Below are 27,102 nucleotides of genomic sequence, written 5' to 3' on the forward strand. Positions count from 1 at the left end.
ATCGGCAGGTGAATGAAAAGAAGACATAAAACTCATCACATCTTGAATTTGGTTTATTTCAAACAGAACCAGATGTTTTTTTTAAAGAGACCCAGAGTCTGTTTTTGACACTGAAGGAAGATTTCTGTGGATTACAGTTTGGTTGTGAGAAATAAATACAGAAGAAGGTAAAAACAATAAATTGGCAAACGGGTTCTTCACTTGAAGCTGTACCTTTAAATTCATAAAGGAAATGATATTAAGGCATTGCTTGTTTTCCATCTGAGCTGTGGATTCAATACAAAATTAGAGCGATCTTGAATAAAAGTCACTATTTTAAAATATATTTAGTGCAAAACAGCATTGCTACCTATCAGTGAAAGTTTCTTCTAACCATTGGTTCGGATATAAATGTGAAGGCACTAAAGTAGCACAAAAACCACAAATAAAAAAAAATCTTTTACTTAAAAAGCAAGTTTGGTATTTAAAATAATGCTAGCAGAGGCAGAAAGGGGGGGGAAGGGATGATAGGGTGAGCGCTCACAGAGCAAGTTCTGCCATGGCCCGTTCCAATGGGTCACTGGTCCAGTAGTCGTGATCCCAGCCCAGGAACCAGCCGGTGAATGTGGGCGGCTCAAAGCCCTGCTTGATTTTGACAATAGGAGTCCGAGGGTCTCTGTTAGCCGGGTCGGTCTGGATGTAACGGACGGCTGACGGGGGAGAGAAAATGTGACTGGATGTTAGATCAGAATCTCTCATTAAGGAAGCTCAGTGAGATATTCTATTAGGGGTTTGTAATGAGTGGATTTTTATTCAGCACCTTTTAATATAAATCCTTAAAAAATAAGCCAGAGCAAAGTTTTAAAATAATATCTCAAAATTTAAACATCTCATCGGAATCTGGAATTTGAGGTAAAATGCGCAGACCCAAACAAGGCCATCTTCCTAAGTCGACAGTCAGAGGATTGAACTGAAAGGGAGCCCAGGGGCACTCTGTGATTGGAGGAGCTGTCCTCTGTGCTCCTTTTAACCCCCCGTATCCCTGCTCCAGCAGAACCAACTTCAATAATTGCATCACCTAAAATGCTGCAGAAACCTGTGTTTCACTGTTTCAGTCAAGCTAGCAGAAACATCGAATCGAACACATGAAGGTCCGTGGGCCTAAAATGCAACTTTTTTTAGCCAACAAGCAAAACATTTGGATTTGGTGGGTTTTTTTTGGCAGTTTGTTCTGGAATAGTTTACTATCTTCTGTCAGCAAACCTCCGTTAGAAACCCTTTGTTGCTTTTTTCGAGATTAAAAACAGGTTTGTTAACATTTTTTTCTTTTTTTTTTTACGCATTTCTTTCTTTAGGTTCGTTTTTAGGCCTTTAGTCAGACAGAAAATGAGATCATAGAAGATATGCAGCAAAGGTCACCAGGCCGGGATCCAAAGCTGTGACAGTCTTGTTTAGGATCAAACCCTCTCTACATGGTTCGCCTGTTTTACCCCTGCACCACCGCAGTGCCCAATGTTTCTCTTATTATTCTCCTTAACTATTGTGTTGCTTTTCTTTTTCTCCTGCACAGCGCTTTGAATAGTCTCTCCACCGAAATGAGCTCTATAAAAAAACCTGCCTGTCCTATTTTTCAGTGGCCAACTCAGGAATCAGATCGGTGCGAAATTTCAAACTTTATGCCATTGCTAATATGAAGTGTGCAATAATGAGTTCTGCAGATATGTAAGAGCAACAGTATCTTTTATGCTCTTTTATGTCTATTTATGTCTAAATGTGCTAAATTACAGTAGGTGGAAATAAGTCAGATGCCAAAGTATGACTCTGTTAATTAATGTGTGCTGCCACTATTATATTAGAAAAAGAACCTAAAGACATAGAGGTGGCAGCATCATGCTGTGGAAAAGCTCCTGGAAGAGACTTGAGAATGCAATAAAGGCTGGATAATCCTAGCCATGCAGCTAGAGCTCCACTGGGCTGGTTTATATCAAAATGAAGGACTCTAAGCTGGAAAGGCAGCAGGAGGTGGTTCAACAAAGTGTTGATCCAGGAGCACCGAATCCAAATTCTCATCTCATTTATTTTTTTCCTTCTCCTATGTTTTGGTCTGCGACATGAATCCCAATCAATCAGTTTGTGGTTATAATGTGTGCATATTCTTCGCCCAGGTCTGTTTTTTTTCCTACCAGACGCCATGGCTTCAGTTTTCTCCTCCTCCTGGGCTTCATTCCCGATCCAAACAAACACCTAAAATGAAAAAGATCCGGCTCAGCATTAATTTGCCTCATTATTTTCACAGTGCCTACAGGAATCGAGAGGTTTTCCTGTTGTTTACCTGCTCCCAGGTATCGAGGATCATGACATCATCAGTGGCTAGGTCATCTTGGGTCAACTCCCCGGGTACCTCTTCAATCTGTGTGGAGGGACGAATGCAGGGGTGAAGCGCTTTATAACCTTTGGTTTTCATTATAAAGGTGAAGCTAAAATCCAGTCTGCAGGAGTTTTTTTTTTCTGTTATGTCTGATATATCTTAAAATGTTTTTTAGTAGCTTGGAAACACTTACGACAAAGTTCCCTGTCTTGTTGGAGCAGGCAAACAGTCGTGGTGGGTGAGCATCCATCTTGTCCTTGAGTCTGGTGGAGGTGCGGTATTCTGCCTTCCCTCCCAGAGCGGACCAGAACTGATCTGGAAAAACAACATGATGATGGGTCAGGAATGTGTTTCTGTACCTATTAAAGACAGTCACTGTAGGAACTATTAGTTCTCCATAAAGTTATAATTATTGACACCCCTGCATGGTCGGTTAATGCTTCGTGCAAATTTTCATTTGAAGCAGATCAGCGTTTAGTTTTCACCTACAAAAATACAATTTACAGGATTGGGGCAAACAGAGAGAGATTGTTAATCTCCTGGGTCCTGCCTGATGCCCAGCCCTGAGGATTATTAAAGGATGTGGACTCAGACCCAGCAGGCTGGTTCTTGTTCTGAGAACCATTTGTTTCTGCATTGATTGTATCATTTGGATCATTATCCTCTTATAAGACCCGATGATAACTGTGATCTATATTCTAGATCAGGGGTAACCGATTAAAAATCAGCAGGGTCCGAATAAGGAAAATCATCAACCAGTAAAGGTCATTTTTAATTATAATCTGTTACTTTAAACAGAATTTAACACTGAAATAAAATGAGTTTTTCTTTATCCTTGTTAGAAAAGTTTTTTAAGCAGAGAACAGTTTGGTTTAGTTGGGTATAAAGACAATTTCCTGATTCATATTTTTTAAAACACCTGAACCGACAGTTTGTTATTTTTCTTTTTATCTTTTTTAATGGCTTAATGAGAGCAGTGGGCTTTATGCTGCCCTGCAAGGCTTTAAATTCAAAGCCCTTTTAAGAAAAACGTGACAAAAATTACACTTATAAGCAACTACCTGAACAAAACCTAAAACCCCACCTGGGAGGAGCAAGTCATCCTTTTCCTGTCAAGAAAACTATTGAAACATTTATTTTTCAAACTTCCTGATGTAAAATCAATTCACACCTGAATTCATTTTAAAAACTGACCGGTTTAAATAGACCTGCGTCTGACAGTCGTACCGCAAAAGAACAGGAAGGTTTCAAGAAACAATGCCGATGCCTCACCAGTTTCTCCTCCCTCAGAAAGCTCGGAGGAGGCCGACACGCCCAGGATGTCACACAGCTGCTGAGCTCCCTGCTTCTCTGTGTCGCTGGCACCCGTTCCCACCCACATGGAGGTACCATCAGGGGTCACAAGAACGAAGACGTCATTGGAGTTCAGGTTGGACGCCGTTGCTTCAAGCTGGGGGAACACAAACATTCTGCAGTTTAACATCCAAACCTTCAAAGCTCTTTCCTTCTTCCTAAACAACATAAAATGTCTGCGTGGTTCTTTCAGCGCCTCATGGAGATTATAGAGGACAGAAGAGTCCGTGCTTCGCAGTGAATGTCCTAACGGGACACGTTGTCAATCCACAGTCAAACAAGAGCAAATGGTGTTCGGGGACTATTTTCAGCAGCGGATTAATACAGATCTAGCAGATTTAATATGCCAGCAGGACAGTGCTTCAAAATAGACCACAGCCTTTCTGATAATAACAGAACAGACCTCTTAGTTCAACACTGTGCCTCACAAATGTGTTTCTAATCTGCTCTGAGGCACAAAGGGCTGAGTTCTCCCGCAGCTCAGCAGGTTGGAGCTGCTCTCTGCTGGCATCCGTCCTTTTCATGGGATAAATTTACACTGAAGCTGGTATAAGAAAAATAAAAACAGTCTGCTGTGAGGTGAGCCGATGAATGATGTCTGATTGCTTACCTCCACGGCTCTGGTGTGCCCTGTCGAGTTGGAGCGCACCTGGAAGAGTCGAGTCTCCGCCGGGGCGGACTGACCTCCGTCCCGGGACGTTCCTCCCCTGTAGACCACCATGGGCTTTCCTCCAAACAGGCTCATGAGGTGGGCTGGCTCCTTGCCCTGGACCACCCTCACCTGATGCACAAACACCAACATTAAACTCTGGAGCCAGTTGAGTCAGCTGCTACATACATCACACAGACCTCATGCAGCTTTGGTGTTGCAGGTTATTTAATCACAGGACTTTAAAAAGAAATATTGGGTCATTTCAATTAATTGGAATATCATCAAACAGACAGTGATATTACCTTAACAGTCATGGTTTTCAGCTAATGAAGTGCAGCAACTTTACCATGATCTTTTTTGCTTATGCCGATTATTTGTCCCAAACGTTTTCCTTCCACTCAACTATTTATTAATATGCCTCCAAAGCTTAAAGAGCTCCTTGTGGAAGGTTTAAATGACTGTTTGTCGAACAAAAGTCAAGTCAACAACCTTCCCTAATAATCTGCAAAGCATGTATTAATTAATATGTCATGTTAGATTTATGTGTTAATGTCCTTGTTTGAACCATTTTTGCAGAATTGTTTTCCAAATATATCCTTTTTTTGTATTTATTTTTTGGAGTATATGTTTTTTTTTTTACATTGTCAAATAAATTACCAAAATTAATGTACTTTTTGATGATACTTCAACTTATTGAAATGTACCTGTCAGATCTCTGCTGCAATCTTCTTTACCAACACAAGATGGCAACACAGAGTTAAGCATTGCAGTTCTACAGATGAGAGCTGTTAAAAGTTGCAGTTAGGACTCTAAAGTTATGTCTAACATCCTAATATATGCCTCTTCTACTGCATATCTATAGTTATGAGGCGCTACAGTCAGTAGCACACTGTCAACAACTCAAATGAAGCTTATCCTGACGTGCACAGGCAGACCGAGGAAAGATAAATATTTAGAGATGAGTGTGGATCAGATCAGACAGGAAGAATCGGTTCAGTATTTAGTTTGACAGAGCAGACTGACATGTTTTGTCCTTTTCTACATTTGCATCAAATATTTGTAACATGCACTTGTAGTGGCTGGTGATTTAGTTTCCTTCTCAATTCAAGCATATTTTCAGCACAGAATAGAAAGCTCAGATAAATGTAGTGAAATTGATCCTTTTTGCAACATTTTAAGGGATTGTTTTGCCAAAACTACATTTATACAAGGGGATGGCGAAACTGAACTTGTGTAAAACACAGAGATGACATTTCTCAGTGCCTGAATGTTGAGTCCTGGTTGACAGAAGGCACAGACCACTCCTCTTTATTGTATAGATTTAGCTGTCTCTCTGTTAGGGTCTCTGGGGTTTGGCTGTATTTCTGGTTTGAGCGAGCTTCCTGTCACTGAGAGGATCTTTGCTGGTGGCTGGGTTCGAGTCGTGTTGCTGCACCTAAGAACATTTCTCAATCAAGATGACTACTGTGTATATAAGGAGGCCAAAGATCATCTTTTTTTGCTGGATAATTACCCTGATGGTATTTTAGCCAAAGACCTAAACCAGGAAAATCCTTCATGTTGAACATTTTCTTCTTGTGAATCTCCTTTAATGCGGACTCTGTTATTGTTCCAGAGAACCAGTAAATATAAATTCGTCTCAAATCTTCATGGAAATACCTTACATGTGTGCAACAGTTCTCAGTAGTACCAATGCTCTCGGATCTCACTCACATTTTCCTGGTACTCTGGGATGCAGCTTGCAAAGCTCAATGAATCAAACCCATACAAATCCATGCTACCTCCCCATTCAACTCTCAAGAAAGTAAATCAGTGATCTATTGTCATCAACCAACTCCTTCCTGACCAGGCTGCTTTCTGGCATCAGACCAATCAGAAATGAATGGATTTCCTGCAGTTCTACGCTTCCTGATTGTTGTTGCTTTAGTAAATAAAATGTTAAAATTCACTGCATATGGGTCAAAAAACTACAAACCAACATGGAATCCTCAGAGCCCCAATCAAATATTTAAAGTATTTCAATCAGATAGAGATCCTGACTTTGTTTTAGCTTCTTTTCTTATTTATATTTTTTTTTGTTCTAATTTTCTGCAGCTATCGAGATCATTGTTCTGCTGAAGACGCATTTCAGCTTCTGACAGAGAGCCCCCCAATTTTCCCCTAGAATATTTTAGTGAACAGAAGATTTCACTGTTGATTTCAAGACTCCAAAGTGCCCACATTCCCACACCTCCACCCTCGTGCCTAACTGATTCACTGTTTTCTGTTCTCTCCTGTCATGGTCTGTGTGTAAAAGCCAGATTTTTCTGCTTTGGTCTCTTCTGTCCTACAGGAAATGATCTTGAATCCTCAGAGTTTTTCTTTTTAAAAACAATAGGTTTCCTCCCCAGTTTTGTTTCTGTTTGCCTTGTCCTGAACATTGACTACAGTTACCAAAACTGTGTCCTTCAGTTTCTGAGCTTTATTCTGATCTCGGGATGAATTTACTGAGACATCCACTTCTGCAAATACTGCTAGCTCATTTTTTCCACTTGTGAGTAATCCTTCTTGCTGTAGAATGATGGACTTCAATAGTATTCAAGCAAAAAGAAGTTTCTTTAAGGATATTCCTGATGTCTTTTTAACCCGTTTTGTGTTAACACCGAAAAGATCCTCCACTGTTAATGGCTAAAGTATCAAATGTTATTAAGTAATGGAAGCGGCGAGGATATAATTGGCTTATATTGCAAAAAAAAAAAAAGTTATTTTCTTGATATTACTGAAAGAGAGTGTACTTTTTTCCACATGTCTGTGCGAAAATATATTTTGTAATAGGATTTCCATCAGAAAAAGGATGAATCAATAATCAGCTTTAAATGGGTTAGCTTTACCTTCTGCTTCAAAGGAAAAAAAATATAAGTTTATAATGTTGGCTCCACATCAGCGAGTTCAGAGGTTGGAATCAGAACTGGTGGGAGCGTCTTACTCACTACCACACCCCTTTTTATTGTTCGCTCAGGTGAAACATGCACTAAGAAGGTTAAACTAGAGTCTCTTTGCATGGAGTAATGAGTAGCAGGAGGGAGTGGGGGAAATACCTGAGTGGTTATTGGAGCACCAACAACCTGAGGAGGAAGGCAGGGCAGAAACCAAGGAGCAAAGAAGCAGCAGGAGAAAAACAATAAAAGGGAAATGGTAAGGAAAGGATGCACAGATCAAACAGGAGGTGGCAGCACTGAGTAGGCCATGGAGGAGAATATGAATGTAAGTCTTTGAAAACAGAAAGTCAGGACATGAAGGACAGGTTATACCTGCACAGGACCTCCACCGAGCTCATCATCCAGCTGGGAGGTCAGGATGGCGCAGGTGCCAATCTCATCCTGACTGGAGTCTGTTCCCTGCCTGAAAAAGCAAACTTCTTGAGTGGATGATCATGGGTTACAGCTAACAGAAATTAAATTCCTTAATCGGACTATTACAAAGAACGATAATAATGATTTTGAAAACAGAAATGTTTGTGTGAGAACCAATAACACAACCTGGGGCAACTTTAGAAAAATAAAAAGAGCTGATGGGCAAAGAGAAGACTGTTGGGCCGATCCAGACTCTAAAATTGAGATCCCAGAGTGTGAAGAAAGAGAAGAGAGGTGCAGAATCCAAAATTAACTTTTTATGAATCTATGCAAGATTGTCGAGAGGAAAATTTAATGCCAGAACCATCAATGCAGACGAGCTGAAGGCTGGTTTAATAACAGGCTTATTGCCTTCATATCACACTGCAACGTTGCTGTATTTATGCAAAAGGAGTTGCAACCAAATACTAAGAAAATATAACTTGGTAAATGGACATAAGGATTTATCCCCAAAAAAATCCAGATTATTGTTCTAATGTAAATCTTTATATATATACTTGCAATCTACACATGTGCAAAAGTCTGCCTAATAAACAACTTTCACAGTTTGACCTGGATCACCAAAGAAATTCACGTCTTGGGGCAAAAGACATCAAAAAGTTCACATTAAGCTGAAGCTTGACTTCTCACCACATGTAGATGATGTGTCCCTGTCGTCCTCCATGGCTGTAGTTGTAAAGGATGATGTAGCTGTCACCTCCGTAGAACTGTCCGTATGTAGACGGATCAACCGCAACCTTATCGGATCCCTCGATGCGCCAGATCTGCCAAGGTTAGGAACAAATATATCCCATTTAATCAAGAACCACTTTAATGTGCGATCACTTATTTCCAGCTGCAACGAGCTTTTAATAATAAGTTTTAAGTTAATGATTTGAAACTTTTATGTCTGTTCTTGTGATATACTTGTTTACATACTTTCTTGCTCTATTTAAGTGGCTTCTTCTAGTATCTGGGCATTACTTGACTGTTTATTATGAGTAATTTAATTTAAACACAAATATGTACTTTCACCTCCTTACTTTCTCAAAACTGGCTCGTTACTTCTATGCATATTGACGACGACATGAGAAAACAGCTGCAATTACACAGAAGGAAAATCTGGATCAGTATATTTTGTTTACTGAAAAAAACTGATAGAAACATGGATGATCTATATTATTCAGTCTGAAATTATAATTTAGAGCAAATTTAGAACAAGTCTGTTTTTTTTAATGTTCTCTCTACCAACACAGTGAGCAAAAGAGGAACATATTTTTTGTGTGTGTATAGAACTTTAAGAATATTTTATAAAAGTTTGTATCAATTAGTGGAGAAATAATCATCTTACTTTTGTACTTAATCATTAATAATTATTAATTATTTTACTTTTGTACAATAAAGAACCTATAGTTTTTTAACAGGTGTCTGTACTTTCACTTTCATGGGCGGTTCTAGACAGGGGCAAGCAGGGGCCAGTGCCCCAGTAGACCTGATCCTGGGATCGTCCTATTCCACTGCGATATTAAATCAATTTCTATGTTTCTTTGTTGACTGGATCCTTGGACCAATTTTATTTTTTTTAAGTTTTATTTAAAAAATTATTTAAAAATGAAGATTTTGCACTTTTAGATCCAATTGTATTGAGATTAGATGACAGTGTTCTTCACCAACTGCAGTTTTCGTGATGATAACCGATTGTTAAAAAGACATGCTGATTCTGATTTTGATTGACATTTCCTTTCTAACAGTTGTTACAGGATCACAGTGGACTTTACATTTTTTAACCCTTTGACTGCCCAGTCATCCTTCAACCTGCATTTTTATCACTTTACTTGGATTTTCCCTTTATTTGGATTTAGTTTTTACATATGCATATATATATACATACATATATACACTATATTGCCAAAAGTATTTGCTCACCTGCCTTGACTCACATATGAGCTTAAGTGACATCCCGTTCCTAATCCATAGGGTTCAATATGACGTCGGTCCACCCTTTGCAGCTAGAACAGCTTCAACTCTTCTGGGAAGGCTGTCCACAAGGTTTAGGAGTGTGTTTATGGGAATTTTTGACCATTCTTCCAGAAGCGCATTTGTGAGGTCGCACACTGATGTTGGACGAGAAGGCCTGGCTCTCAGTCTCCGCTCTAATTCATCCCAAAGGTGTTCTATCGGGTTGAGGTCAGGACTCTGTGCAGGCCAGTCAAGTTCATCCACACCAGACTCTGTCATCCATGTCTTTATGGACCTTGCTTTGTGCACTGGTGCACAGTCATGTTGGAAGAGGAAGGGGCCAGCTCCAAACTGTTCCCACAAAGTTGGGAGCATGGAATTGTCCAAAATGTCTTGGTATGCTGAAGCATTCAGAGTTCCTTTCACTGGAACTAAGGGGCCAAGCCCAGCTCCTGAAAAACAACCTCACACCATAATCCCCCCTCCACCAAACTTTACACTTGGCACAATGCAGTCAGACAAGTACCGTTCTCCTGGCAACCGCCAAACCCAGACCCGTCCATCAGATTGCCAGATGGAGAAGCGCGATTCGTCACTCCAGAGAACGCGTCTCCACTGCTCTAGAGTCCAGTGGCGGCGTGCTTTACACCACCGCATCCGACGCTTTGCATTGCACTTGGTGATGTATGGCTTGGATGCAGCTGCTCGACCATGGAAACCCATTCCATGAAGCTCTCTGCGCACTGTTCTTGAGCTAATCTGAAGGCCACATGAAGTTTGGAGGTCTGTAGTGATTGACTCTGCAGAAAGTTGGCGACCTCTTCGCACTATGCGCGTCAGCATCCGCTGACCCCGCTCCGTCAGTTTACGTGGCCTACCTCTTCGTGGCTGAGTTGCTGTCGTTCCCAAACACTTCCATTTTCTTATAATACAGCTGACAGTTGACTGTGGAATATTTAGGAGCGAGGAAATTTCACGACTGGATTTGTTGCACAGGTGGCATCCTATCACAGTTCCACGCTGGAATTCACTGAGCTCCTGAGAGCGACCCATTCTTTCACAAATGTTTGTAAAAACAGTCTGCATGCCTAGGTGCTTGAATTTATACACCTGTGGCCATGGAAGTGATTGGAACACCTGATTCCAATAATTTGGATGGGTGAGCAAATACTTTTGGCAATATAGTGTATATATACAGAAGAGCTATATGTGTATATATTTTATCACTTTTTATTCTTATTTTTGTTTTATCTTTATTATATTGTATAGTTGGATGCGTGTATATTACATAAAACTGTAACTGGAGCGTGTAACAAAAGTAATTTCCCTCTGGGATTATTAAAGTATTTCTGATTCTAATTCTGATTCTGATTCTGATTTTTCTGAGCAAATAGCTGACTAGGCAGTAAAAGGGTTATTATTTTTTTCAAAGCAATACCTGTGAAACAACAAAAGCTTGTATTCATTACATAAGATAACACTTTTAATTATAAAAAAGTTGAAAGCATTGACAGAGACTTATTTCAGACCACTGCAGAGGTAGAAAATATCAATTTCAAGTATTGGCAAATTATCAAAATGAAGAAAATCGATAAATCTACATTTTCTCTTCCATGTTTGGCATCTCCAGAGCTGCAATCGGCTCTTTGGTCCTGTTTCTCACTTAATATATAAAAAAATTAACTGAATCAGCTTTCATTTGCAATCTGCATCCATATGCTGATATATTCTGACGTCTTTCTGCATGTTTCGTATTAACTCGCCTTGCTGTATTTGCTGTTATCTAAAACACTGACATGTTGAGAGGTGATCATCATAATGAGCCAATCCGCGTCTCACCTGTTTCTCTCCGCTGCCGTCATCCACCATGCCATGCTGGGCGGCCATGGCGGAGGACTGGTGTAGGCTGGCGGCGTTGAAAGGCACCTTCTCGATCTTGGCAATGCTGTTAGCGATGTATGCCACACCCAGACCCTCTGTCTGGTCTTTGTCGCGCCAGTTTTTGAAGAACTGCTTGAAGAGCGGCGTCTCGCCCATTTCTGGCAGGATCTGGACTTCAGTGTGTTTTGGATAGCCCATCTTCTTGATGAACTCGTCAGCTGCCTTCATCGCCGCCTTTCGTTCATCCATGTTGGCATCTTTGCCTGGAGAGTTTAAAAAAGACACCAAAACATATTCTTATTTACTTTTTTTAACTGCTGGGAGAAATATTTCCTCTGACTGAGCTTAAACTGACCTTTCCAGACAAAGATCTTTCCATCCGATCCATGGTCCAGAATGAAGCAGTCCCCGGACTCCAGCGCGCTCTGGGCAAACGGGTTCTCTGCTGCTACCAGAGTGATATTCATGCCACCGCTAGCATTGGAAACCTGCAGCAAACAAAGCAGCAAAGCAATAAATATTGTTTTTGTTTATGTTTCCTTAAATTGGACTACGAACAAGTTTTTACTAAACAGGTTGTTGACAAATTTAACATTAACAAACCTTAACATTAATACTTGAAGAAGATATATTCTTTTTTATCTGCAAATAATGTTTTGCCAGTAAAAAAAAATATGTATCAATTTCTAATGCTGTTTGTGTTTTTATGAATTATAAAACTCTCTTAAGCAAATGTATGAAACTGCTGTTTTGGTTGAAATACAAATGTCTAATGAGGTTGAAATAAATTGCTTGTTAGCTTCCAATCTCCTACAAGAAATATTAAAGCTGATGAAAACCAATTTAACGGAGCTTCATTTTCAAAAGGTTATAAATATGCTTATAGGATCTTCCGACCATTCTTCCAGGAAAAAAATTGAGAAGTCAGAAACCGATGGCAGACAAGACCCTGCAGCTTACACTCTCCACTCTAACTGATCCCAAAAATGATCCATTGGGTTCAGGTTCAGACTCCATCCAGTGTCAAAGAGATCTATGTCTTGTTAGAACACAAAGTGGGCATTCCTAAATGGTCGAAACAAACCTAAAAGCACAACGTTGTGCAAAATTCTTGGCTGTGCCAAAGCACTAAGAGTGTCATTCTCTGGAACATAGAAGTTAAGTCAAAGTTCTGTAAAAAAAAAGGGCCACAATGTTTCCCTTTTTTACCAAACTCTAGATGGGAGACAGCTCTGTCAGGCCACATCCAGTCTTTAGGCAGCTGCCCAAAATCAGACTCATCCACTGGACAGTTAGACAGAGGAATGATTTATCACTACAGAAAGCATGTCTACTTTGTCTTAGAGTCTGTTGGTGGAGTTCTTTATATTGCATTTATGATCTAAGGCTTGGATAAAATCAGTTGAACGTAAAGCCCATTTCATGAATTTCCCTTCTAAAATGGATCGCCTAAAATCTGGAGCTGCATGGCTATTAGTTGAAGCCACATCTGCACAGCTTGCACCTCAGCTTCTACTGACCCTATACTTGATATCATGTGAACTAATCCTGTTATCACATCCGAAAGCTTCCACTCTGTTGGTTTATTACTGGCTGGACTGATAGCACAGGTGTCATCCTTAAACAATATATGTGTTTTATTACCTCTTTCTTCATAAATCAGGGGAAGTCTTGACATTGTAAAATGTTCAGAAAGAAGAAGTTAGCTTTTAGAGTTATTGTTCTCTATTGATTGGGTCTATATAACCTTCATACATGTGGATCCTTTATAAGGTTCCCTCTTGTAACTCTAGAAATAATTAATGAAGGATTGAGAACTGTAGAAAATATGAACAAAGAAAGTGATTGTTTGATTTTATTAGGGCTGGGCAATTAAATAGCATTTGCAATATTTTCTCAGTTTAACAAATAGCAGAGGAGCTCAATTTTAGTTACATTATATTTAACAGGAGTACGATACTCACTGTCTCAATCCAGCCCTCTAGGTGGCGGTAATGCACTAAAAGTAGGTTTTCTACTAAATAAAAGGGAAAAGAGTTGCAGCTAACTTGCATTTCCATGCATGTAAGTAGAGTTAAGCAACAATTCCTGCAACAATTGACTCTTAAAATTTGAGCTTTAAGCTCATGAAAACAATGCATCCCTGTATTGAATTTTTTTTTGATTATTGTGGATAGTGTAAAGGAAAATCAATTAAAGTTTTAATTGAAGTATTTGTAAATTTTTTTGCTACATGTTTTCGATTTAAAAAAATTACAACAGAAAATGGAAATCTGAATTATTTTTCTAATCCAAACCTAAGCATCTTGAAAATGTTCTCTTTTGTTATTTTTATTTTTAAATAAGAGATAAAAGAAACATTCTGGTATTATCTTTTAGCTGCTAAACTGAAAACAGTTTAGATATACTGTTGTCGCCACAGCTAATAAAAGAAAACACTGAATTCTTGGGCTGAAGGACACTAAACATTTAAACTTATGTGAAATTTTCTCTCTCGCCTCCACTATCTAGCTTTAGAAGCACACATTCATGCTAACCTTGTACAGTTTTGCCTTCTTCCTGTTTGAAGCATCGGCTTTGATGTCATCAGAAGCCCCAGGAGGCAGATCTGGTTTGGGACCTAAAACCTGTGAACAGAGGCAGCAGTGTGAGAAAAAAAACTCTCAGTTTGTTAGTTCATTTGCTTCAGCGGCTCTATTGGACAGACCTCTGTCATCTTCTCTCTCTCCATTCCCTCGTCGCAGACGTACACACGGGCCCTCCCACTGCGCTCATTGTCACGGATGCCCTTGGCGACCTGAGTAGCCTTGAGCTTCTCGAAACGGTTGCTCTGTGAGCCGCACCACTGATAAATCTCCTGTGAAATGAAAGCATCAGACAAACAAATTCAATTAACAAGAGCGGCCTCTTTCCTTTGTTGTTTTTCACTTATTTTCAATCATGCATAATTTCCATGACATGAAAAATCTTGTAATGGTCAGATGATATCATGTTTTACATAAAATAATAATTTTCTCTTTCCTACTCACATCTCCCAAGTCCAAAATGAAGCAATCTCCCTGGTTGAAGCTGTCCCAGCTGACCGGCACCTCCGTGGCCCGGACGACACGCCGACCCTTGATCTGGAGAACCCGCTGCACCGACACCTCATTGGTGACCACGTGTTTGAACCCAGACGCTACGCCTCCTTTCTAGAAAAATACATTTCACATTTCAGCACAAAGAGAGCAAACCTTCAGTGTTTGTTTAAGTTTTTTATCATTTTAAAAAGTGACGAGCAGCGGCTGCTTCCCATGTAATCACAGACATCATACCATGTATTTGATTCCAGACTTGAAGTATCCCAGAAAGGTTTTGGACTCGTACCCTTGCACCTCACGGTATTGGATCGGTTTCCCCCCGAGGAAGTCGTCCATTTGGACAGTGAAGATTGCTGCAGAGCCGCTCTCATCCTGGCTGCAGACATCACCTATATCCAACAAACAAGAAGTTCTCCATGTTAATGTTTTCTCTAGTGTTGTGCTGATGCAATTTTTTGGCCCCGATACCGATACTCGAAACCTGGCTGTGCAGTATCAGTCGGTACCATACCAATACCATCTGTTTGAAATTGATGTGTGTGTGTGTATATATGAAGAACTGCATACTATTTGGATGTAAAATAATTGCCATCATTGCTTTGTGAAGACTAATAGAAAGTGAATCTAGTAGAACTTTTTATTGCCTACCTGGAATGGGTGACAATAGTTGAATACACTTTTGGCTCTCAAAATGGTATCGGTGCCCTATTTGTTGGTACTCACCAATAGTGATACCACCATTTTAGTGCAGTATTGGGGGCCTGTCCGATACTGGTATCTTTATCGGTGCAACACTAGTTTTTTCATGGTCTAGCGAATATAGTTACCTTACAAGACTTTAGGTTTTGTGGTGAATGTTGGAATTGCTTTAAAAATATGGTCCAGGACTTACAGGCAGAGAATGTTGCTTCCCATAATAATCTATGTCTGGTAACATCTTGGTCATAATGGTACACCTGGATCACGGTTGAATGTGTAGATACGTTTTAAAGTCATGGTTCAATGCGAGGTTAGCACAACAGCAAAAAGGGACCATGTGAAATACTCACATTTACTTGTTCTAAACAGCTTCTGGTCATTTAGCCGATTTTTACTCCAGCAGACATTTTTTCCCTTCCTATTTCCATTTTGCACCTCCATATCGATCATTTTGTACCTATGCATTTAAAACCTTGCAAATATTTAAAATGTTTTCTTTTAGTATTGCTATTTTTTTATTTCAAAGTATTTCAAAGATGTAGCAAATGTAACCGCGCTCTCTTAAAACAGACTCTCCATGGAAAAAAAAAAAATGAGAATGTGTTGAATGAATATAGGGACAAATTACCTAGAGCCAAACTGTAAAAAGTCACAATCTTTCAACTCTAATAATGTTAGTCAATCATTAGGACTTCTGATAACCAGTCCAACTGACTAAAACAGTAGAGATCTATAAAACCAAACAGTCAGTTCCAATAGAGATAACTAAAGATAATTATGCTTCAAATAGAGAGCTTAAGATAATGCAGTAAAAACAAGTTTAAACTAACATCTATTATTCAAATGTAGTGTAATAAATTAGAACTGGATGTTAGATATTTGGAACATTCTGCAACACAATCCAGTTTTTACAGCAGGAGATTAACCTAATGTGTCACCAAATTCCTGGTGATTAAGTATAGCTACCTATATGTTGCATAAAAACTCAGTAATTGATAAAGTTATTGACTTTTCCATTTTATCCTAGCATGATGCTCTGCAAAAAAAAAACAAAAAAAAACTAATTCATCCCTACAGAACCTTTCTGTGGTTAAACTATTGATGTTTCTGAGACTAAGAGGCAAATGCCGTTCAGGTCAGACAGGTTTTAGGAATTTCTGAGAAACATACAAAGCAGCAAAGCAACACTTTTTTCCATGAATCCCTCAAAGGAACACAGTAACAGAGTCATTAACTGATTTGCAAGTCAAACAAGGTTGTAGCTGCAACGGATATCTGAAAAAAATATTTTTCTTTTTGATATAAAAAAAAATAATTTTACAGAAAACGGGAATTAAAGATATAACTTATTTTGGTCTCATTGGGTAGATTATTTGTGTCAATGGACTCACCCAGCCAGAAGTGGAGGTCATACTGCAGATTTCCTGAGCGTTGTTTGATGGTGTTAAGGATGAGGTAGGCATCTCCGGTGTAAAAACCCCCATACAGGTTCTCTGGAACGGGAACCAAATCAAAGTTCTCCACCCTCCACACCTGGAGACCCGGGTTCTGACCGGCCCGCTCAAACTCTGGGTGATGCGCTGCCATCCTGCCTGCATGCAAAACACAACGATGTAAAGGCTGCAGTTTGAAAGCCCTTTGGGATAAAGACGGGGATGCCTGGCTAATAACCTATTTGCTTATGCCAAAGCCACACCTTTTTAAAGCTCAGCTGTTACCATGGTTACTCAGATAAAGGTTAGGTTACTCATTAATAAGCAGGGGAATGAATCGACACTGTAAGGTAGGTGTTTCCTCCAGACAGCAGCAAGAGGAAATCCTGTTATTTGTTGACTAAGATGGAAACTGAAACATTGTGTGTGCAGAAAGTAAAGAATGAATAAAAGAAATTTCAATTCATTGAAAAAAAAAAAATACCATTATTATTATTATTATTATTAATACATATTTTCTAATTTATTATATGTATTTACCAAAGGGAAATAAAATGTTGCAATAACTAATATGGTTTTCTGTTTGTTTTTTTCATTGAGTTGTTGAGATTATTTGTGAAATAATCTCAAGAGGTTCTAGAGGAATTGCTAGAACAGAGCCGGCCTTCTTAGTTAGCTTGTTGAGCAGCTTGTTTTTAAGTAATTTCCTCCGACGCTGTTACCCAAGCAGATGATGGAGGAAGAGATCACACTGTATACAAGGGAAGATGCTAATAGGGTTCAACATGTTCCTGTTTCTTCTGAAATCTACAATCATCTTCTTTGTCTTGTGGACATTTTGGATCAAATGATTTCCACACAAAGTGGTTCACCAACTCTCTGTACTCAGCTTCTTGCCATCTTTGATGTACTCAATGATTGTAGAGTCATTTGAGTATTTCTGCTGATGAAAGGTCTCTCTCTGGTACTGGAGGTCAGACATGTACAGAGTAAAAAGGAATGGTGAGAGTACCATCCCCTTTGGTGCTCCAGTGCTGCCAACTAGTTGATTAGGCAGCTGACCCTTCAGTCTAACAAACTTGATTTCAAGCCCTTTGCAATTTTATGACACAATTACAAGGACTTAACTTAATTTGGCCTCAACTTACAACCAATTACTGCCCAAAGAAAAGCAATGACTGCTGAATCTTTTCACATTTTGGAACCTTACAACCACAAACCGGCATGTATGTTTAATATGATAGACCAAAATAGAGTTATAGATGATAGTAAAATGAAAGAAACCTAAACATGGTCTTTAAACATGTTTGGGTTTCAAACGTGGTCTTGTTGTAAGCAAAAATATAAAAAATTAAATCGTGGCATGCATGTGTAACAATCCCACTGGAGTCACAAGTGTTTGATTATATTGGGGAGGCCCCAATATAATAATTGAACTTTATGTGTTTGCTAATTTGGTATATTATCATAATAAAAACCCCTGATGCTAGAATTAGAATAGCTGCATTTCTACCGAGATGCAGAGGTGAATTCTCCGGTGTGAGATTAATTATGTTAAGTTATTATTATTAATTTATGCAAAAGTGGAACCTATTCACTAATAAGGTGACATCTGAAGATAATCGGTTGCACTGGATTTTATTTAGGGTTTTTTGGGTTAAAAAGCAAGTAAATACAAAGGAAATACATCTATTACATAATCTGCATTAAGAAAAAATTGGTTAATTTTTCACTCTAATCAGTGTTAAAAGTTCACATAAAATCACCAAGTTCAATCTAAATTTGATGTTAAAATCAACTCAAAAGCGGTTTAGTCATTCAAAATAAACACTCTGATTTCAGAGAAAATGAATAGCTTTCTAAACAGTGTAAAAGAGAAAAAAATCATCAGCTGTTTAACACAAACACACAAGTATATCCTAAACATCTGCACACTAATGGCAAACCCATAACTGACAGCAATGTAAACAGCTGGCGCCACTTGGAGAGTTTTAAATAGCCGTCTGCACGAACAAGGGTTACAACCTGCTGTGTGTGTCCGAAGACGCCAAAGTCGCTTTTAATTGCATTTCTGGAATCTGTTGTAATTTAACAAATATAAACATTTAAAGCAATACCAAAAATTAAAGCGGTATAAACCATTTATTGTGGATATGATGTAGAACTACTCAGTGACAAGATAAGCTAATGAAATTTGTTTTTATTTTGTCTGTTTCTAATTGAATGTAGCCAAATGTCCAACAGCTGTAGGTTTACAGAGTTAATACTTCCTACTTCTGACTTCTAATCATTACATTTTCACACAAGTATCTGTACTTTCTATCCCTTACATTTTTAAAACAAATGTTACTCGTTACTCTTGGCTTCAGTTTAATGTTTATTAATATTTATTTCATGTAATGTGCGCCATCCAATGCAGATCATTGGCGCCATCCACATCTAGTGAAAACTAGTGTAATTGGATGAGTCATATAACGCAAACACTCATTGGTTAGCTAAAGGAAATCATCAGAAGCAAGCAGGTGTTCATCAAACTGCAGACGTGAATTGTCTATGCCATGCTACAATGTGGGATTCAGAAAAAGATGTTGAAATGTCTGAAAGGTCGGACACAGGTGTGAGCGTATCAGGAGATGGAGACGGAGACCAACAACACCTCCCTCATCCTTGGCCCTATCTCAAATAATTTTTTTTTATTGTCATAAAATTGAGCTTTCAATTCATATAGTGGCATCTGGCTGTTTTTTTAAAGGTAACTTTACACTTTTATACTTTAAGAATTTTTTTGAGCACATGCTTTTTCACTTTTACCTGAGTAAAGAGGTCAAGTTGATACTTCAACTTTTACTACAGCGTTTTCAAACTGCAGTATCTATACTTCTACTTAAGTAACAAATTTGTGTACTTTTGACACCACTGACATTTTGGTAAAACTACTTCTGAAATTATGCACAACTAATTTTTACCTCAACAAAATGTGAGCTGAGAACAATTAGACTGAAGTGAAGCTTTGTTGACATACTGAAGTTGATCGTTTTTACATGACCCATTTGCTGCTATTAGCTTGATTAGGAAATCAATTGTTTTCAAAACACCCAAAAGTTTCGTGGATACAATAAAACTTTGGGTTGTTTTGGATAAAACTGGAGGATTTGTAGGCAACAGTTTTGTTTTTTCCACAGGAATGCTGCTTGAACATACTGCCTTCTTAAAAACATGGCCAGCCATTCTTTGAGGCAGCTGCCTGCCCACAGACATGGTAGGAATTTCTCAACAGGGAAGAGGGACATGACTCCGAATCCATTGAACCAGAGAGAGCTTCCTTTTTTTTCCGGTTCATTTTTCCTCTTCCTCTTATGTAAATGTAAAGCTCAAACTTTTCAAGCTGCATCCAAAAAATTTGGAAAAAAAATTAGAGTTTTAAGAGTTTTTCAAAACAAGCCAGTCTTCTTCTTCTTTTGGATGTTTTCACAAATCTGTAGCTGTCTGGTCACCCTCTGACAAAATGAAGAAGTTAAACAATAAAACCCGACTTTAATTTGTTATTTTTTTTAATTTTCATGAATATGGCTAACCTTTAATCCAAAGATCAAAACGAAAGAGTCTTGAAGTCATAGGAGCCTCTTTGACGTTAATAAGCATTGACATCTTGACATCAACTTGTTTTGAATTTGTTGACATGATGCTAACAAGCCTCACACTATTGGAACTGCAAGCTTGTTTTTAAGAAGATAAATATGTTAGTAGCTTTTAAACAAAATAGCTTGATAATTTGTACACTAGTAATATGTTTTACATTTCAATCTCATGCACAGTCCTAATAATTCAAACTATATAATACTGAAGTAGTGTTTCGAATTTGAATCTAAATCAAAGTATTCAAAGGTAAAAAAATATGTAGCATGTCAATTTTTGGGTCAAGAAAATTATTAAAGGTGATATGTATAACTTTTAATATTTTAAAATGGATATGTGTTCAATGGAGAATTGATTTACTCTGCAAAATAAGGTGGAAGAAAGAATTTTTTTTTTTTTACAAAATCCATAAAACTAGTAAAAAGAAATATAAAGGTGTAAAGAAGTGAAAGAGGTAGCTATGACAGTAAAAGGCAGTAAAGTAAATAAACCCCTGACTGATCCGCCTCTGTGAGTCATGAAGGGGTAGTTCTGTTTGAATGAAAACACACCACTGCATGCGTAAATAGAACGGGTCATATGATTATCGGTCATTGCAGTTCTGCAGACTGGCTGGCTGGAAAGTCGATGATGTGTCAGCCTCACTCCTCTGCAGAGTCCCCTCTTCCAAAGGCCCACTCATCAGCCCTTCCTGTGCTCACAGACACAGCCGTGCCACCCTAGGCCTGCATATTTCATCCCCTCCCCCATTTTTCACAAGCTTCTCTCACTGTTGTGTCTCCCTTCCCTCAAGGCCTAGTTGAAACTCAAAATGCAATCCACTGTGGAAAGACAGTGAATATGTTCAACAAGAAACCACCGACTTAGGAGGAACTGTGATCTACTGGTGAGAAAAATTCCCCCAATGAATTGCTATATATAAAATCAGGATTTTTGAGGCCTTATAAGCATGCCTGTCCTAAGTTTCCATCCCCCACCTGGTAAAAATAAGAGCCTTCCTTCAGCAAAGGGGTGGGAGGGGGCTCCTTATGACTCATTTTCTCCTTACATGCCACTCTCAGCCTCTTGTGGCTCTCTGCATGCCTGATTGGGCTGCATCAGAAACAAAACTCCACATTCTTATCAACAGCCTTGCTGCTTCCCTAACATCTGTTTGCACAATGAACTGAACAGCTGTTTATGACTTTGCAAACAACCAATCTGTTGTATGACTGGTTGTTAAAGGATATGAAAGGCTTATCTGAGAAAAAATAAAATCATTTCTGAGAATCAGCACCAGGTAAGGGTGCCTTGAAATCTCTTCCTGTAGCTGTATTAATTTAACCAGTAATGGGGAAAAAAGGCTGTAAACATTAAAAAGTTTAATTTCTTCCAAAAAGCAGCAACCATAGATTAGAAAGGACCATGGCATTTTCTCATAATAAGAAAAAATCTGGACTACAAACTGAAGTTAGTGGTGAGAATATTTTTTAAACTATGCATCAGTAGATGTTCTCAATGGTTACTCACATTTTGAAGAAGTGCCACTGTAAACATAACCATGTTTATACAACATGTAGGCATAAAAATATATTTTTTTATGCCTGACATATCATCTTTCCTAACAGTTGATGTATTACTATCACTAACTAAAGGTGAAAGCTTCCCTGTTTGAAGTGAAGTTTTGTAGAACGGTTAGGAGATAACACCTCAAGTACTGTATTAGGCTTAATTTGTTATTCCATAGCTGTTTGTAATTGTTTTTATCAAAAAATAACTGCCATTTTTTAAAAGTATGGATCAACCCCTCTTTTGACTACCACAGGGCCTGTAATATCAAGGAATCACTTAAATAGAACCTGTCTGACAACAGGAAGAAGGCCACAGAAACTCAATAAGCAAAATATCATACCCCGATCTAAAGAACATTGTCAACTAATCTCCAAAAATACCCGTTGACTAGTTCGGGAATGGTTACCATAGTTTTTCTACGACGTTGGGATTATAGCAAGGCAGAGAGAGCCATTGAACACCAATGGATAAAACAAAGAAGGGTGCTGAAGTTTCCCACGAATGGTCAGTCAACAAAAAACACTCACTTCAGACTCATCCAGGGGGGCTACAAAGAATACTGAACAATATCTAAGTGTCGCAGCCTTCTGTTCCAACAAAAAAAAAATACCAAAATTTCCAACGAAGGCCGTGGGTGGTAACAGGTGATTTTTGTTTTTGGTGGAACAGATGGCTGCAACATTTAAGTCAAAAAATAATTTTTCAAAACCTCCCGTCCACACCAGACATTTACCAAACCATCCTCCAATACCTGGTGTGCTCTTAATCACTCAAATTAATGGGAGGGTCTAATAATTAAAAACTTACTCCAAACAATTCCAAATATAAAAAATAAATAACACATTTTGGTTCTAAATTAACTTAAATATATTTTACATTCCAAAAGACAAAAACTAAATTGGTAGAAATAACAAATGAAAAAAGTTTTGCATAAGTGGCTACAACACTAAGGGCCGGATCTATCAAAGGTTTGCGTGTATAAAAACGTGAGCTATTTCACTGCGCACGCTAAAAAATGTACAAACTGATCTATCAACAGCGTGCTAAAAGGATTTGGTCTTTGAAACGTGCTAAATAGCGCCTCTTATCCATTTAGTACTTTTTCTGCAATGAATATGCAATATGGGGCGTTTACACGCAAAAGTGCGTCTTGTGGGAGGAGAACATGTAAATATATTAATTTAGCACTCGCAAAGTGATTTATTAAACCTGAAAGCAACTTTGCTAACGGTATCTGACTCTATATTTAACACGTTTCAAAAGAAGGTGCAAATGGTCTGTATGCGTAATTGCGCACACATGGCAGCGGTTATTGTCGCAAGAAGGAGACATCGAAATGAAGCAAGGAGACGCAGAGAACGCATTTTTTCACTCCGTGTGAATATTTTTGCAATGAAGGAGGAAACGATCATGAAAACATATCGTTTATCCAGCATTGCCATTTTGGAGCTGTTGGGGGAACTCAGAATGGATTTGGAGCCAGCCACAAGGAGGACCCACGCAATACCAGATATCACAAAACTCCTTGCAACATTGCACTTTTTTGCATCTGGGTCATTCCAGCGTACGGTTGCAGCGAGAGCTGGGATCTCCCAATCTCATCTTTTCAGAAGTGCTGTCCGACGGGGTCGGGGTTCTCCCCCTGCGCCTGTGGAGCAACGTGCCAAATGCTGCGGGTATGCGTACGCGCAGCACACATATTCAGCCACATACCACCTTAGGGAATAAAGGTTGCCAAAGTTTTATATATATATATATATATATATATATATATATATATATATATATATATATATATATATATATATATATATATATATATATATATATATATATATATATATATATACATATATATACATATAATTATTATTTTATTTTTTTTGTTGGGGGTCACTGTAAGATTTACATTTCTTAATGCACTAGTTTGTACAAACTACTTTGCCACAAACCACAAAACGCGCAAAACCATCATTTAAATAGGGCGTCTCCAACAGTTTTGCACCTGCCACCAGTTACGCAATCGCTCTTGTTAAATCACCCGCAAACCATGGTTCAGCCCCTCGCGCAAAATTCCAGTTTGCGAGCGCAAATTACTGCACGCAAAATTGGATCTTGATAAATCCGGCCCTAAGTTACTGCAGACCTCACCTAAGTGCAGACTTCATGATTCAACAATTAGAATGAAACATGGCAAAAGCATGGTGGATTCCTATGACCAATAAAAAAAAAAAAATCAAGCTTTCAATGTCTCAGGATACCAACCCAACCTCCTCCCTCACACCTTTTGCTGATTGGAGTTAACAGGACACCTCTGAAACTGTAGGGTACCGAGTTGGCCACTGAATGAAGTCAGCAGACAGGAACTTTTAAATTCTACCCATATTTGACAAGTTCAAGGCGTTTGAAGGCAGGATGCCAAATTAGGGCCTCTGCAACTCCACAGCTGAAAGGAAGTGTCCTTCATGTCAACAGTCGGAGACACACCCCAGAGTCTAAGCTTCTGGAAAACACGACTTGCAGCCACTTTGGACACATAACTGCTGCTTAGCTCAGAACGTCCCTCACATTCAGATTAGCCTTACAACACCTCCTTCTTAGTCATGTAGTCTGCATCTCACTCTCTGAGAGGCTTGTGGTAAACACTTTTAGGATGTTGAGGTTAAACTTCCTCAAAGCAGTCAGACTGTCTCCATAGAAACCAAATAGGTCACTAAACAAAAGTTAGGGTACACTGCTGCAGAGGCTCCAGAATTAGCCAGAATATACTTAGCTAATAAAACAAATAAGCTTTCAGTTTTATCAGTAATCTATTAATACAAAACAATTAAAATACTCCCCTAATGTGTATTTAAGGCTTAACTGGTTTCCTTCTAAGACAAAAGTATTTATTACAAATCAATTGGTGAGAACTTTGGTCTTTCTAGCTGTCTTGTAAGGCAAACAATATGCTACCAGTCCAATAGTTCAATTGTAGGTGCACTCATGCATAGGAACATTACAAATCCAAGAATAAGTACATGCAAATTAACACTTAGTTGACATTATTTATTATGTTTGGGTCAGATTTTGGCTATAATAGACCGGTGAGCTGAAAGTATGGCCCAAGTCCAAGTCAGCTTTTTAAACTAGTTTTTCATAAAACTTGTCAGCATTAAAACAATATACACGTATTAATTAATAACAACGTTTTTGATAATAACTAATTAACTATTTGTTTATTAATTTTGGACTTGTCAAGCTGAAATATAATTTTTACGATTGGGCTTTTTCAAGGGTGACATTTTGTGGGGGTAGGTGCAAGTGACCCAGTGAGTTGCTCACAATGCTCACAATCACATTCAACCGAATTCTACTGAGAACCATGGGTGGTTCTAGACAGGGGCACCAGGGGCCACTGCACCTGTAGAATTCATCCTGGCCTCTGTATTCAAGAGATAATGCTAATTATATCTGTTGTGATGCTATGGCACAGACATTGTAGCTGATTGTTTATTTGGGTCTCTTGAGCTATACCTGGAATGTGACTGAGCAGCGAATGGCTCTTTGCTTCTGCGTCCCACTTAAAAGTATAGTGAAGGATTTTCTTTTTCTGGGTGGATCATCTCAATAAGTGGTCCTCCTAATTGTCAGTCATTCTGGTGACATTTTTATGATAGTTTTCAGACAGTTTCAGACAGTCGTTGAAGCTCACCTTTCTCACCGTGGTTCTATGAAAATGGCCGAGGATTGTAAGACAAAAAAGTGTTTATGAAGTGTATGAGAAGAAAAGAAAGGCCTCAGATATCCCAGAATGCTTTGTGCGGAGAGTTCTCCTTACAAAGCATTATGGGATTTGCTGTCACAGCAGCCTGCTGTTGCCATAGGCTGTCTCTACCCAACAGCGGCGCCTAATAACAAAGATGACGCAGGCACCGCGCAGTGGAGGATAGTTACATGACCAACGGGGAGCAAAAAGCAGTGATCATCTGTCCGAACAGTAAGTTAACTAAGTTCACTATAAAGTTCACTATATATTCCCCGATCAATATGGCAATTGTGGGATTTAGGAGTTAGAGCAGTCGTTCAGGCACAGTAAGCTTGTATGAGCTATGAGAACAGCAACTTTTAAACAGAGCGTGCATGAGGAGAAATTGGCTCATGCATACTCTTGCACCCGTTAAATAGGCGTTCCCTCTAAGAAACAGGTACAGGGTTGTGCATGTGCAAGTGGAGAGAGCAGGTCTTTTAAAAAAAATTTGCGAAAATCCTCTACAATACCTTTAATATATCAAGGAATTAACTATTGCTCTTCTTTTGTTCAATGCTTTAATTCTGTGCCCACATGTAAAAATACTGGCCCCACCCGGGCCCCTCTGATGAAATTCCTCTAGAACCGCCAATGCTGAGAACTGTTCCTATCTAAAGGGAATTGTGCATCTTCATTGTGACCACAGACTGTTGTTATAATGCTGTTATCATTACCATAGTTAAATGTATAGAAATAAACTAAATTCAATTAAACATAATTAATAGGAATGCTGCTCAAAGTTGTTGAATGAAGACATATAGTTGGTAAGGTGTGTTTATGTGGATCTAGTGCAGTAGTTGAAAATGCCAACTAATGGCACAGATTTCGAATTAAGGCAGAATTTCTTGCCATATTTGTACATTTTGACATGCATTGTGTGGAAGTGAGCAAGAAAGTGATCAACCACAGAAATCAAACTGCAGTTTCAGCTCCACAGACATGACGAATGCTGCGTCGCACAAAAGAAAATACAATACAATATGACTTTTTGTCTCTATTTACATTTAATATTAAGAAAAATGAACTTAAAAAGCCCCCTATAAATGACTTTGTTTCTAGATCAGTCCGTTATTCCGATCGGGGCCATAATTAGGCTACAGTAAAGCCCGGTTTATAACTCTGTAATCTGCCTTTGCGCCACGTCAAGCGTTTGATTTGGATAAATCAGAGATTGTTTATATTGCAGACCATACCTGAATGTGGAGATGTTCGGACGGATGGGTGGATGTTCGGGTGCTGGTGTGAGAGAGCCGATGGGGAGCGCTTCCGAGCTGCAACGGGAGCAGAGAGGCGTCGTGTCGGCTTTGCAGAGAGCACAGAGCCGCTGCTTATGCTGCGGGACACTCCCCT

General features: G+C 38.8%; 1 protein-coding gene across 2 annotated transcripts; it reads right to left on the reverse strand.

The window, feature by feature from the left end:
* Nucleotides 1-35: 35 nt before the first annotated feature.
* Nucleotides 36-27,102, reverse strand: gsna (gelsolin a). 2 transcript variants are annotated; one of them, XM_038268310.1, is made up of 17 exons: nt 26,946-27,102; nt 16,734-16,934; nt 14,878-15,032; nt 14,593-14,754; nt 14,271-14,420; nt 14,101-14,190; nt 11,919-12,051; nt 11,522-11,826; nt 8,375-8,508; nt 7,643-7,733; nt 7,430-7,456; nt 4,311-4,481; nt 3,620-3,797; nt 2,541-2,662; nt 2,312-2,389; nt 2,163-2,223; nt 36-689 (listed from the first exon to the last, which is right to left on the reverse strand). In XM_038268310.1, the coding sequence occupies exons 2-17, from the start codon at nt 16,927-16,929 to the stop codon at nt 520-522; spliced, it is 2,223 nt and encodes a 740-aa protein (XP_038124238.1). In that variant the 5' UTR covers nt 16,930-16,934; nt 26,946-27,102; the 3' UTR covers nt 36-519. The 2 variants fall into 2 exon arrangements, with proteins under 2 accessions (XP_038124238.1, XP_038124239.1); XM_038268311.1 differs by lacking the exon at nt 7,430-7,456.

The sequence above is a fragment of the Cyprinodon tularosa genome, unplaced genomic scaffold (genome assembly GCF_016077235.1).
Source record: "Cyprinodon tularosa strain WSP-4 unplaced genomic scaffold, ASM1607723v1 ctg7, whole genome shotgun sequence".
Classification (NCBI taxonomy): Eukaryota; Metazoa; Chordata; class Actinopteri; order Cyprinodontiformes; family Cyprinodontidae; genus Cyprinodon; species Cyprinodon tularosa.